This window comes from Polyodon spathula, chromosome 6 (genome assembly GCF_017654505.1).
Source record: "Polyodon spathula isolate WHYD16114869_AA chromosome 6, ASM1765450v1, whole genome shotgun sequence".
Lineage (NCBI taxonomy): Eukaryota > Metazoa > Chordata > Actinopteri > Acipenseriformes > Polyodontidae > Polyodon > Polyodon spathula.
Window position 1 is genome coordinate 52,423,213 of NC_054539.1, and position 15,487 is coordinate 52,438,699.

Consider the following 15,487-nt stretch of genomic DNA (forward strand, 5'->3'; position numbering starts at 1 on the left):
GAAAGAATACAAAAAGACCAAATACAAACAGGGTTATGTTTGTCTCAAAATACATTGTTGGTAGTGCTTGTTGTTGTGCAATGTATTTAATATCAACAAATGCATTCTTGGAGGTGTGCAAAATACGAATGGGTTTCGGTGCACATAGTCTGTTTCATGAAAGATTAGTAAATTTAACTATCAACGGGAATCTCTTTTTCCCAACTGGAGCCCTGCCTTGAAAAACACAGACTAATTGGATCAAGTCAGCGAATTGTTGAATTAAATTTATTCTGTGGTTTCTATGGAAACAAGGCTAAATTGAATGAACTGTATTGGTAGCTATATTTGTTGGGCTTCATTTTAGATATCATGCACACAACCTAAAACAGGCCCATTATGCGGATTTCCTGACTCGTTTTATAGTGTAACACAGAAAAGACTGATATGACAGTTTTCCAAAGTAAACACTTAGGTCTTGTGACAATGTGATTGACTGTTTTTCAAAGTAAACAATCAAGTCTCCAATTTCCACCAATAACAATTAAATACAATTTGAAACAAAATATTGGTAATGCCAGCGCATATAGTATCTAAATGTCTTACCTTTGCATGGGATCAATTCAGTATTAGATCTTACTCATTTTAAAATTGTATCCTCTCTGTTCCTAATTGAAGTGTGTGCTGAACACAAACTAAAATGTATATGAAGGAACCTGTCAGTCTGCCCATATGATCACAAAGCTCTGCTTTTGCATGATATTCATGCTACAGCTCTAGTTTTGTATTTTGTAAGAGAGATAAGCATAAAATAAAGTTTCACAAAGCAGATAGAAATTATTTGACATAAGGACTTCCACCAGAGCTGAACTGCCCACAATAATAAAATAGCAGCTTTCTGAAAATGCTGGTGTGCTGATTACAAAAAAACTGTGTGCATAAACAAATATAACACTGTATATAAGGATATTTTATGAGCTGCTAAAAACATGGTAATAACAGCAATAACTGAATATATAGCAGAACTACCAGTAGTAAAATAGAATTGTATTGTTTCCACATTTTTTTAGACATACTTGTATGTTGAAAAATAAATAATTATAAAAGTGAAAATACAGCTCTAAATTGAAAAAAAGTATCCTCTGCACCAAGGGGTGAACTGTATCTTGTGCACCGAAATTGTTTGTTATGCTAGTTTTATTTTAAATAATTGCAACTTGCACAAGAGAGCAAGGCATGAGAGAAAAACATAAGTTTATCTTGGATTTCTAATAGATAACCATCCTTTTATTTTTTTTGCAGAGAAGACTTGTTTTTGTATTTACCAGGCTTATTAAAATCTGTCTTGTTGTCAGGCTAGAGCCAGCGCAAAGAAGTTTCAGAAAGTTACTCTCAAAGTCTCTCCAAGGGGAATAATCCTAAATGACACGGAAACCAATGAACTTATTGACAACGTCTCTATATACAGGTGGGTAGAGCAATACAAAATAATACAATCTCTTGAATTCTTTCAAAGTCCAGATATTATTATTCCACTCATGTCTTTCCATGTTTGTGAGCCTTGGGACACACGGAACCACGTTTTGCAATCTACAGTATAAAAAATGGCCAGAGAGTAGGTGCAGCTCATATGACTAATACAAAATAGCAGAACACAAGTAAGAAGGACCTATTAACTTTTATCAAGGTGTTTTTCTGACACCATTTTGATGCTGCTGATGCCTTAATAAATTCAGTAATGCACGACTAGTTGGAGGTGTCTATTTTCCTAGTTCATTCTTGTGGGAGTATAACCATCATGAACATTTTAAGATCATCCAGACTGACAAAAAGGCTGAAATCTGTTAAGTATATAAAGAAATGCACGCTACTGTGCTATTTAGATGGTTATCAAGTCCTTCAATGTTCTGGTTAGTTGTTTATTTCATGTTCAAAGCTGAGCATTTGAAGCCACTGACCATTTAATCTTAATTTAAATATGTAGTTTAAATCATCAATGCAAATGTAAAACTTGGGATGAACTTGAATGACACATTCTTCACTGTGATCCCCTGCCTACCTCTCTGCATCAATTACAAGAAATATTAAAGACTGAATGAAATAACATTCCTTGCAGCACCTTATGGGGTCTATGATACGTTGTTTCAAGGTTGTGATCAGGGTAATCCCAATGGGCACAGAATTACTCAACAGAGCAGAAACATTATTTTATCGAGCAGAACCAGTAGCCATCCTTTGTCCCATGATATACAACATAATACTTTGTTTATTCCCAATTTGTTTTCCCCAATATAAGGAGCTATTGATAGTGATAGCATTGCATTTGATACACAAGAATCTGTCCCAAGAACACCAGATACGATTCACTGCAGTTCAGTCAGAATATTGGCTAAATGCAAATACTAGTGTCATATTAATGAACCGTTTTTCATAGGTGCAGAGAGACACGCGACATGAAGAGGAAATACCCTGTGGCAATTCCAATGTAATCAGAATCAAATTTCAAATCTACATGTATTATAATTGGAAATGTATTTTAAACAAAACAGTCCAATAGTGGAAGATTGAGTGTGCTGGCAGGTTACCAAAATAATAATTAAGAGCACAACCCAAATATTATACAAACGACCTTGCAGTACAATTTACTGATGCTTAGTGCACCCTCCAAACAGATCACAATAACATGATGGTAATTTCAACTGTTTATAAAGTGCACTTATCATCAGTAAATAATACATATTGGCATTATTTTTTGTAATATATTTAGGTTGAGTTCTCTATAGATTTTTCTACACTTTACTGTAGGCGATTCAGGAGCTGGGAGGAGACGAGGCTGTGTAGTGCAATTCTCACGTGTCTCTGGTGCAAACCTTAGCTCTACTGCAGACCCACAGATGCCCTGCTGACCTAAGCCCTCCCTACCCGGGCAACGCTCAGCCAATTGTGCGCTGACCCCTAGGAACCCCTGGTCATGGTCGGCAGTGACATAACCAGGATTTTAACCTGTGATCTCCAGGCTATAGGCCGCGTCCTGCACTCCAAGCACAGCACCTTTACTGGCTGCGCCACTTGGGAGCCCAGGGAAACCTTTTTTGAAAATCAAACAATTATACCGGTCTGTACACAAAACAGTGCGTATGGTCAATCAAACAGTGACCAGATTACAAATGTATGATGTGTTGATAGCGACACTTCTCTTGAGCAGGCAATCCAATTATCCAGTCCAGAAGAGGGACCATTAAGGCTTGGAAGCTGTGGAGGATGGGGTTGATGAGGTGTGCAGGGGCGGAGTGGGAGAGGAGCAGGGCAGATGTAGTTCAGCGGCAAGGCAGGGTGGAGGATGATCCAAGATGCGTGGGGTGTTCTCTTCCTGCATTTGAGAGACAAATGCTGGAATTATCTGAAAAAGATCACATTTAAAAAAAAAAAAAATGCTACAAAATCAGGAAGGAACAGTTACACAACGAAAAGATGCAACTGATAAAACTAAAACAGAAAGCTTGCAAATCAAAGCATACAAAATGTAACTGTAGTCACCTAAAATCTTTGCACCTATCGACACTACAGACACACTTATAATATAAAGGAGACAGCTTAATACCAATCCAGTAGGCTAAAGACAATGCCCACCTCCGTGGTTTCAATTTAGTAACCTTGGAGTGACTAATAAAAGCATATCGTTATCGGGTTTTATTTAATTATATTTCATGCCTTATTAAAAATTGAAAGCTCTTCTAAATATTAGAAAAATATTTTGTATTCTATATTTGATATTGGTTTTATTTATGGTTTCATTTCAGAAAAGGTGTCTTTAATGAGGTTTCTCATTTTAACTTGAGTTAGTATGGTAACTCTTCTACTTAAGAGATAACTTGTGTACTAGTTTAGTCTAGTCTTGCAGTACTAACCACAGGATCATCCACAGCTTTTTGTTCGTTGCAATTGACCCAATATTAAGTACAATATTAAGAATTTCTGTGTTTATTATTTCAAGTTTATTTTTCTATTGTACTGTGTATGCGTTGGCCTGAGAGTGCAAAAAAAACCCCAAAATGGCTGACATTTGTTTATAAAACTTGCAGATAGGCAGTGTTACAAAGCTCCATCATGTGACCTCTTGAATATAAAGCTATGATTGAAACTGATCGCCAAATTGTAGGATGTTTTAAACATTATTATTTAGGTCATGCATCTGAAACTGACATGCAGATTACAGGGAACTAAAGCTGTCATATCTTCATAGCATAATCCATCAACAAGCAAAAGTGATCAGTTTTATTTTGATGTTTCCTTTACAGTTTTAATTCAATTAGAACTTTTGAAATTAAATTGCCACTGGGCCAATGTCCATGCATAATTTTTTTTCGGGCCCATTGGGACTTATCTACCATTCTTTTAGTTTCAGTTTACAGAATAAACCAAAAAAGTTGCATCCTACCCAATAGTCCTGTTTGAGATATTTCACTACAATATTACACCATACAATACAACATAAAACAACATAGAGACCACCTTAAGGCACAGTGCATTTTTGGTACACAAAAACAATTTTCAAAACAGACTTAAAAATGTTATTTCATTTAAGTGTCTAGAGTTAAAAATCATCATTCAGACATTCTTATCACCTTAGGAAGACAATTCAATAGAAAATTAATATGATAACAACATGCCTTATTAAAAATGGCTAATATAGAGGGAGCAATCTCATTGGCTAACAAGTATTCCAACCTGTGCAGATATTTCATTACCTGCACAACTTGGACCTTTTAGAACCATTTTGCCTGATTCACTTGCAACCAATTCAATTTGGATTGTTGGGGTAGGTATAGGGTGATTATTATTATTATTATATTATTATTATTATTATTATTATTATTATTATTATTATTATTAATATTAATAGACTTACCGACTTCGATGGGAAGACATCCTATAACATACACATAAAATGTGTTTAATAAGTATTTGAATATATATGTGGTCACAAAATGTTTAGCAAATAATGCATGGATAGTGCAAGGCACTCTCTTATGGATTGTTGGTAATTTATTATTATTATTATTATTATTATTACTATTATTATTATTATTATTATTATTACTATTATGACATCTGTGTAGCAATTGTTTCCTTTGCTTTATTATTATTATTATTTTTTTTAGTGGCCAATGAGGCAGGCTGTAAATGCAGTTCTTTAATACAACTTAAAAACTTCTGGTAAACCTACTTTAAGAAAGCTGCATGATATCAGTAAATTTCACAATGCCAAATTGGAACACTGGCAGAAACATTTAAATATCCCCTCCTATATTTTAATATTAATTAGGTCATTTGAATTTTGAAGGAGAATTACTCTCCCTAAAAGAAAACTATGTGTAAACCCAAATTGCCCAAAAGGTTCTACCAAAATAGCTTGGCAAAAAGGTGAGACTTATTGTTCATGTTTGCATGGAAACCAAACCAATGACAAAATTAAAACAAAACACAATTTTTTGGGAATGTCAGTTTAATTCAATATATTTGGTTATTACATTGTTAAATTGGTATATTTATTTTTTTTAAACATGAGATATAGTCGGGATACATCACAGCTGGATTTGTCAGGGCATTTTACAGCTAAGATGAATCCTCTTGGAGCTGAGATTTCATTATCCTGGGAGATTCCACAGTGTTGTAAACAGCGCTAATAAAATCCAGGGGTCTTATTCAGGTGGGATTTTGGTTGATCAAATTAACTCCCTAGTTCGTTATTTTTCACCACATCTTACTGGTACTGTATGATTTAGTAAGGGTCCTCATATTGCACAATATAATACACATATCTATGCCAGAAGCCATGGCTGTAAATTAGATTTATGGAGGACCCCCCTTAATACTATAAAGAATAATGATTTAATCTAAATTCTTTAGGCCTGCACATGACTGCAAAAGTTTCTTGGGAGTAGACAACTCTAATAACATTATTAATAGCTTCAGTACATTTTTTTTTAATGTAAAAATGTAAGATCTGTAAATAATTGTATTTAATCCTTCCGGAATGTACTAAATATTTAGCTAAAGGAATATTAGAACTCAAAAGCAAAAATAACATAGGAGTAGAATGTCATTTTTCTGCAGCCCTTTATAGATGTACAAAATGAGAACAGAAGCCCTTTTATAATGTGTTGTTCTGTTTCTGTAAGGATTAAAAGGAACTAGCAAATAGCAAGGAACTGATTTGTGATGTGTTGATCTACTGTTGAGCTGTGGGATAGCTGACACCATAGTAACAAAAAAGACATTATTTCAAAAAATCGCTTGTCCCAGACAAATATCTTAAGGTGAAGGGTCACCTTTATTGTGCAGAAATGTCTACTGGAAGAAGTCCATGAATTTATTTCAGACTCAAAGCTGCCTCAGTTTTTACTTGCGTAATGTCTGTGTTTTAGGGGCTTACAATACCCAACTGTTTTCATTAACATTTCAAAAACAAGTGGCCAAGTAAACCCAACTATAATATGTTAGACAAATAAACATTGTTATGGAGAATACATTTTATTTTAGTAAAAGTACAGTTATATTACACAAGACTTTAATTGTTTTAGAAATGTTTTGTGATTTCATAATGCGTTTCCCAAGTATTAATAAATCCGCTTTCAATGACTGCACCAAAGAACTTTCAGCACCTCATCATTCAAACTCTCTTCTAACTTTCAATATTATTGCAAAGACAAAATTGATGATAAAGCCTGCATTTTTAACAACTGAATTCTATCATTCTCTCAGAGTTTTGGTATAATCCAATAAAGATGAGAAGCTTGTGTCGCAGTGCATTTTATGCATTCAAGCAAATTGCTGGCTAAGCTAGAAAACAGTCATTTTGACAAGACTGTGTTCATTTGCTTCAACACAAGAGAGGGAGGCCGAGGGGTGTTTGCTTTGCACAAACTCAAAGTGGTCATTCTCTTCTAACATTGTCTACATTTAAGACATTGTTTTTAAATGACCACCTTTTAAACACTGGATTGAACCATGTGAATTACACTTTTATAAGAAACATACTGATAATAATATCTCAAAAGATATTATAATACACAGTATAGCTTGAACTTTGCTAAAGAGAGATGTCTGTCCTATGAGATATTCCTGTAACACACACACACACACACACACACACACACACACACACACACACACACACACACACACACACACACACACACACACACACACATATATATATATATATATATATATATATATATATATATATATATATATATATATATAACATCTATTCTGTAACATTTTTATGACATGCTTCAGTGTCTATTTACTTTTCATGAGGTATTTTCATGAGTATTCTGCAGTACTTACAGTGGTCACTGTGAAAGTTGTTGTATTAACTGTAAAATGCTGCGGTAAATGGTAGTATTTCTCTAAGGGTAAGGGTCAGCTTTTTATATAAATCTTACATTTTTAGAACCACACATCAGTATTATTGGTCAGCTGTGCTAATGTAGTCTGAATCATCTGGATTCATCATAGTACAGTGAGAACTGGGGACACCATTACTTCACTTTATCAGTAATTGAATAAAAAAGGTGAATTGCATATGCATGGATAATAGTATCTAATAAACCATGTCCTTTTTTTTTGTAGAATTTCATATTGCACTGCAGACAAAGCTCAGGACAAGGTGTTTGCCTATGTTGCCCAGAGTCAGTTTAATGAGACATTGGAATGTCATGCCTTTCTTTGCCCTAAAAAGAAGATTGTAAGTATTAACAGCATTTACAATTTAAAATCTGTATCTGTTATTTTGACTGAACCATTACAAAATGATCACAATGTCTAGGAAGAATAATTGGTCCATAGAGAACAATGGCGAAGAGCAACTTTTTTTAATCAACTACAATACACATACCAAACAGCATAAGTCATAAGTCAAGCTTTTTTTTTCAATAAATAATCCTTTAGTATAACTGGCTTAGCTGAAAAATGTTAGTGAAGTAAAAAATATACCATAATAAGATTTAAAGCAGTAAGACCTATGTAATCTATTTTATATACTCAGCCAAATAAATAATAATAATAATAATAATAATAATAATAATAATAATAATAATAATAATAATAATAATATACGCTATGGTTATTAAATTTGTTGTTTTCTGTAGGCCCAGGCTGTTACACTGACTGTTGCTCAGGCCTTCAAAGTTGCACTGGATCTCTGGGAGACAGCACAAGAAGGTGGGGCAGCCAGTTATACTAATGTTATACAGCATGCACCAGATAAATACTAGGAGTGACCTGTTACTCATACTTGTATTTCAAATTGCTTTTAATAAGTGTTTATCAGCAGTTATTCAATAAATCCATTCATTAAAGTGTTGATTTCAAAACAAGAGAAGCTGTCCTTCACTCACAGATGAAAGGAAAATAACCCTAGCATTGTATTTCCTTCCTTTGTTGTTTCAATATCACCCCTAACATGCAAAGAATATAGATATGTCAGTATTCTGTAAGGTGTCTGTCATGTAACATGACTGTGCCAACCCCTGAGCTGAATGGGCAGGTCACACCGGTGCCTGAAAAGCAATTATGGCTCCACCTAGTGGTTTTAAATGTAACAGATTATTTTATTTGTATTATTATTATTCCTTTCGGTTAGCATGAACCACCCTCCAACAAGTACTGAGGCAGTTGGAAAAAAATGTGTAATTGCTGGAGTGGACATCTATTGCCCACTTTACCCCAGTCAGAACAATGAATCCAATTATACAATGTGGTATTTATGAAATGTTTTTATTTATTTTACAGACAAAAGCAAGAAAGTGCACTCTTGTTGTTCCTGCTCAGCTGCAGAATCTAATAGTGGAACAAAAAAACAATGTGTTTCAGGTAAAGCACGATTATTAGCTGTATTCTTTTTCATTATTCTACTTGTTTCTCTGCTTTTCCTTTTTAAAATGTCTGGGGAAAAAGTAACAAAACAAAAGTGCATAGGATCCAACTAGGATTAGTTCTTCTGTTGTCCCAACTAGGAAAACCTGGAACTTTACATTTGCACTATGCAGGATTCCACTATACAAGTAACTGCTCAACAAGGAGGCCTGTCTGTCTGCAAGTGCACTGAGATTCTCCGCACCTGTGTTCATTGCAACCGTTTCAGACGGTATCTCAGAATACATTAATATTATTATTATTATTATTATTATTATTATTATTATTATTAATTATATTAATACTTAATGGTATCACTTATAAGTGGAATTTAGGGGGACGTGATTTAAAGTTTTTTAAATCCTTCAGTTGACTTTAAACTGAACATGGAAACCAGGACCAGCGAGAGCAGGTAGAAATTAAGTAGAGACAGACTTAGGACAGAATGTACAGTAGTCTTTTTTCACACACAGAATGATGAATGTACATGGGAAATGGGTTACCAGGCCACATTGGTGATGTCATTCAGATCCTTTAAAACCTGACTTGACAACATGTTGGGATCAGCTAGTAGGAACAGAACAAGCATTCATTAATGGTCCTTCATTTTTCTGTGTTCTTTCTGTTTATGTTTTGACATTTAAACCCATGATTTCGTATAAGAAAGACTGAGCTACAGTAGCAGTATATTAGAGGTGTTACAGAATGAATTCCAAAAATCTTAAATGTTGTGCATTAAATTATATCTGGTACAAAGCTAGGTTAAAGAAAGCTCCCAGTTTGCATGCAGTACTTTCAGGTAGTCAGTTACCGTTTCCTTTTCTTCAGGTCATAGTATGTCACTGGCAGCCAAACATGTCAGTCATAAGGGGAAGTAACTGGTTGGTTTATGACAGCAAAGGAGGCAATAATTAAGTGGGGACATTTTCATTCTCCAGGTGAAATGAACAAGAAAGCGTAAGACTAGCTAAAAGATTTTAGCTAGTATATAGCCTTGTATATGTGCTACCAGGCATCAAATATTGCAAAAATCTTTATTCCAGGTGCAGAAAAAACAAATGGTCGAAGCAACGAGGAAAATTTAAGAAAACCCTTTTTCTCCTCCTCAATCCACCAATCCACATCACAGCACAACACCCCGGACCGACGGCCACCTATCAAACAAGATTCATGGGTGTGTACAGTGCGCTTCCAGCTAGAGTTTGGCACAAAACAATTTACTATAATTTACTATACAGTACTTTAATCTTTGAAAACAGTTTAATGTTGCGAATCAGTTCCAGTGATGAAACACACTCTGTTCACTCTGTTAAACTGCAGGTTTGGGAGAAACTAGAAACTTTTGCTGTTTGTATAGCACATTTTTCTTTTATTTATTTATTTATTTTTTAAATGAGCTCTCCCACATCTGATTGTTTCCTTCCATGGTCTGGCTCATTCCGAGGCCAGGGAAGTTGCTTTCTGGTATTATTAAGTTTCCCAGTGCAAACAAAAATTATGTGTAACTTGGTTTCCCAGCTAACTCCTTGCATACATACAGTTACGATGGCATAAGGCTTTTAGGAAAGGAGTCCCTTTGAGGTCTGCATACATACATAAACAAATAATAATAAAGCCTACACTTTATCCAGTCACACTCCAGGTCACTCCAATTAAAATGTTTTTGGAGGTGCTATTAAAGGGGAAGACATCATCATATGTGCATGAATGAATCGTTTGCTTTTGCTGACTGGAATTTGGATATTAAAAAAAAAAGCTATATCAGTTTTAGTTGTGATGAGAAATGTGCCAACATGCATCATAGTCAACTCCGACTGGCCTTAAAGGTATTCATTTTATTTGTTTATTTTTTTGAAACTAAATACATTATTTTTCCAGCAGAGCGCACCACAGCTTTTAATGGTCTTCTGTTTCTTTGTACTTTTGTGTCTTGCTAAATAAATTACTTTTCCACTTGTGCCTATTTTATTAAGACTCTTTTATAAAAATTAAATACTAAAGTTTCTAAAGCAAATTCTAAAGCCTGTACTTGAAAGCAAAATATTGGATCAGGGTTGATGATAACTTCATTATTTTATTTGAAAATACTTTGAAGGATATCTCAGCATTATGGACTTATTAATTATTGCTTCCAATAAGTAGCCAGGTGACTTTTGAAGGACAAGATTTGTCCATATAAGCCTTTGAATGCAAGTAAAACAATGCACCATTTTACATTTCTAATTGTTCCTGAGTTTATTTTTAAAGTTTGTGAATGCAGTAGAAATCAATCCTGTTCATCCTGTTGTTTCTTTTTTTTCATTCTTCTCACCAGGATGTGGATGATGGACTTGATGATGCCTTTTCCAAGTAAGACTTTTACTTCTGATCAATATGTAAGATCTATTTCTACGTATATGAATATAGACGGATTTGGATGGTCTATTCACCCGATCAGAAGTTCCTGCACAGAGCTGCACACTAATCAGATCACTATATGTTTTCAGATACAGGTTTGTTGTCTATCCATAAAACACATGTTTCTGGGCTCACATGATTGATGTACAGCCAACCATATTTGTGCTACAAGGTATTTTCAATGCACTTTTAATGCCTTCATCAATTTATAATATCTGCCATATTTACCACGGAGAGCAAAACAATTTGTTAGTTTCCTCTCAGGCCAGTATTCAGTCTGCTACCCCAGCTAAGTTCTTTTGTATTTTGTTTTAGTGATAATATAAGCCTATAGTTCTAGCCTGTGCTGGCACAAAGTCAGACATGCATCTCAAAAGTCAGCTTAGCTGTACGCTGTGTTCAGTGTGATACTCTAACTAAACCACTTGTGTCAATTAAAAAGCATACTTTAGACCACTTATTTACAGTACACTCCAGTTAAACAGTGTCCTAGGAGACATCACAGAAAAGTAGTTGAGCAGAACTAAACTTTCAGCAGTATTATTTTTGTAACACTGACTCACACAACCACATCCAGGTGATATAGAAGCAAAGATGTTGAGGACCCTTGGTTTGTCAATGATTTAATGTTGTTACAGTATTTTCCATCCCTGGAAGTTTTAAATAATAAAATTATACTTTTTAGGTGGTATATTTAATGTATTGTGTGATTACAAGGGCACCTTATACATTACAGAAGATTTGGCTATGGTTGCTGCACAGGGCACATATGTTAAGATATGATGTTAAATTCAAGAAATACCTTTATGTTTACTTAATATACTGAGCGTGGTACTCTTGTAGCCTTCATGTCGTCTACCATTGTGTCTCATAAGGCAACAAGCATATCTGCTTTCTTCATTTGCCATACTGTGCAAAATTGACACCACAGCAGCACTTGTCAGTCACGCAGAGAATTTACACATTGCCAAATCCAATAAATAAACAGTTCGTCTGCTCTTCAACACTCTAACATCTAATGCAGTATAGTCCATAAATATGAAATGATATTAAAGGCAATTGTTTTCCTATTTAGCTCTTTTATTCTTGGTTTATTGAATCTCATTTCATGACATCAGTCTACACAAATAATGTTTTGGTGTGCAAAGCACAGGAGGCTTGTATCATCTTTTGTAAATTTTGTCTGACAATTTACATTTAATAACTATTGTGTATGTGTGTAAATAAATACATAAATAAATAGATCATTTAACTGTAAATCTACCACGTAATATGTGTAAAGTAAATAAAGGCAGACTCTTAAGAAATAGTAGCGTTTTGTTATACTGGAGGTATATACTTTTTTTGGTGTTGGTGTTTTTTGTACATGTAGTTTATTCAAAGATTTTTTCAGAACTTTGTAATATGTATTTGAACATTTTACAATATTTTACAATATTTACTCGACAGCCTCTGGGTAAACTGCAGCGTTTTTCCCCCCAAAACCTCAAGCCTAAATTGTACACGATCTAAAGGCTTTTCATTTACTGGCACAACAGAGTAGTGCTATCGACTGTGGAACCAGCCCTTTACTGAGGCCAAAATTGTCACTTAACTTAATTATTGTTTAAATCAGTTTAATTTTTATCATCTGTTCATTTTGCTGGTGGTCTGAACTCAACGATTGCATGACAGGGCACCCAGTGTGTCTATATATCCTACTAGGTGGGGAAGGAACTGAATGCACTTTGTTATGACAAACTGGGTTGTCTACAAAAGCACAAATTATACATAGTGATACAGATTTTGATACTATAGATTTTGATAGTTATTTACAGCAAATCATAATTTGCAAAAAACAATTCTGAATAGAAAAAAAAAACACCAATTAAACACAGACAAATAAGACATGATTTAATAATCCATTCAAGCCCATGAATTAAAAGTCTTACTTGTTTGTTTCTGCTGTTGTAACTTTATTGGGTTTGAGTAAATAGCTTTAATAATTGTGTGATAAGTCATCAACCCTTTTTTGTTATTTCTTGCTAGATTTGTTGTTTGATTAATGTTACAAGTGTCATAGAATTGGAAACTACCAAATCAAACCCTTCAGCATTCAAGGTTTTCTTAGGTGAGCAGAAGATTGATTGCTGTTCTGCTATATCACAAAGGTTTTGAAGAGTTCATATGCAGCCAGGAGGCACAGTTTCCAGTAAAGGACATTCTCTAATTTGTATTGTCCATGACCTTCCACCCTAAAGACCAGGGATTCGAACCAATTTTTTTTTTCCGTTCCGATTCGGCTCTGAACCGAACCAGAATTTTCGGCTCCGATTCTGAACGACTGATTTCATTCCGTTCCGGTTTGAATGAAATGAAACACTGGTTAATACGGGTGTAGTGTTATTTTCAAGTGTGTGGTAAAAAGTGGTAGGCAGCGCACTGTACTTGATCATGCATGCCTAAACAACTTCTGCTAAGAAAGCAGGGAAGCGCCCATTCAAATCTGGTTGGTCTTTTACATCTTTTTAAATTGAATTTATCATGTTTTCCGGTCTTTTACATCTTGTTTATGTAATTTATCATATTTTTCCACCATTAAAAAAATTATATGCAAATATTTATCATATGCAATACATTGGGTCTTGTACATTTTTTACTTGTGCAACTCTGCAGTTGACTTCTCATTTTGTCTTGTTTGTATTGAATAGTTTTTTTTTTTCTTTTTAGAGAAATTGATTGTCTGTTTCCAGTTTAAGTTAAAAATAATGTACAATTAATGGTAACTGTACCTCTGTTTGACAATAGGAAAACACCCATCAGATCACAATTGATTACACATGTACCAAAATCTGACAGCATCCCACTTTCATTGGGAGAATGTACCGCTTTCTGACATTACACAGGTCAAACTTTGGTATGAGGACCACATTCTAAGACTATACCAGTTCAAATTGTTTTTCTAGCCAAGTAGGCTATTGTGTTGGTGTTCATAGGTCTTCATTTTCTCGAATTAAACAAAAAAGCATGAAATACAGCATGCCAGAAAACTTAGCACTCAAAGGGAAAACAGTGTAACAAGTTATCTGTCTGTATCAATAAATGCACTTAATTCCTGTCTATTGAAACAACAATGTCTACGTTGCAGTCTTAAAAGAAAATGACAGCAGTCTGCTTTTTTCTTTTGTCCGTTGCGACTTTCTTTTGCCTCCGTTCGACTTTTTTTTTAAACAATTCAAAACAGCGACATTTACCGACAATCTCGAGAGTCAGCGTCCTTGCATCCAACGTAATAATTAACTCGATGTTTGTCTGAAATAAACTCTGCAGCTAATCGAGATCATGGTTCCATCAAATATGTCACTTGCTTTTTTCCCCCCGTTCTGTTCTACCTTTCAACTTTGTTTTTAACTTAATTAATAATAATAATAATAATAATAATAATAATAATAATAATAATTCCATGGCTTTACACATCTGCCACATATTTGAAAGGTAATACCAACAAACAAAACAAAAAAAAAAACTCACACATTTTTGTGGCAGACATCTCTTGAAAGAATTATATATTTTACTATAACCTACATATTTCTTATGGCTTAGCTACTGTGTTTTAAACAGAAGATATGCAGAAAAAAACACGTATCACCTACGTATGAACACTCTATTATTAAGCGCTAAGGGGAGCATTGGTTGAGTTTCCATGCTTTTTTTTTTTTTTCAGCTCGAGACATTTGCTTGAGAAAAATGTCTTGTCGTTTATTTTATTCGACTAAACCGGGCTTTTTACCCGCCATCATGCAAATGAAAGGGAAAGGTGGGGGTTGATATGTAAATGAGCTACGGGTAAAGTACTCGTGTTCTTGCCCATATTGTTTTTTAAATGTCATTGGTGGCTGGGTGGCAAGGCGCTAGTATTGAATCCGGTTTCAACTAATTTATCTTATGACTCATTCATTAAAAATGAACTGGGAGGTATAAAATGAAACTGACCAACACAGGTATTGCAGCTCAGCATGGCTGTAAACCGGCAGAGACGTAGGATTCTAAAGCTCTGTGTCACACATCTTCCACATATGCTGCCAAGGCTGTCTGGATTGGGAACAGCGGATGTTTTCCCGTTGTTTCGGAAGCTTGAACCTCCAAACATCCTCTACCAGCGAATCCTTATGCCTTGTTATCTAATGCCAATGACTAGTGAAAGAAT

General features: G+C 34.6%; 1 protein-coding gene across 3 annotated transcripts in view; it reads left to right on the forward strand.

Annotated features, from left to right (window-relative positions):
* LOC121317319 (low density lipoprotein receptor adapter protein 1-like) overlaps positions 1-15,487 on the forward strand; it is a 34,335-nt gene that overhangs the window by 15,212 nt on the left and 3,636 nt on the right. For 2 of the 3 annotated variants that reach the window (XM_041253125.1, XM_041253127.1), the window contains exons 3-9: positions 1,335-1,447; positions 2,414-2,464; positions 7,621-7,735; positions 8,139-8,211; positions 8,782-8,862; positions 9,948-10,078; positions 11,219-11,253. In XM_041253125.1, coding sequence (XP_041109059.1) covers positions 1,335-1,447; positions 2,414-2,464; positions 7,621-7,735; positions 8,139-8,211; positions 8,782-8,862; positions 9,948-10,078; positions 11,219-11,253 — 599 coding nt within the window. The remainder of the gene's footprint in view (positions 1-1,334; positions 1,448-2,413; positions 2,465-7,620; positions 7,736-8,138; positions 8,212-8,781; positions 8,863-9,947; positions 10,079-11,218; positions 11,254-15,487) is intronic. The other variant, XM_041253126.1, reaches the window with a different exon arrangement.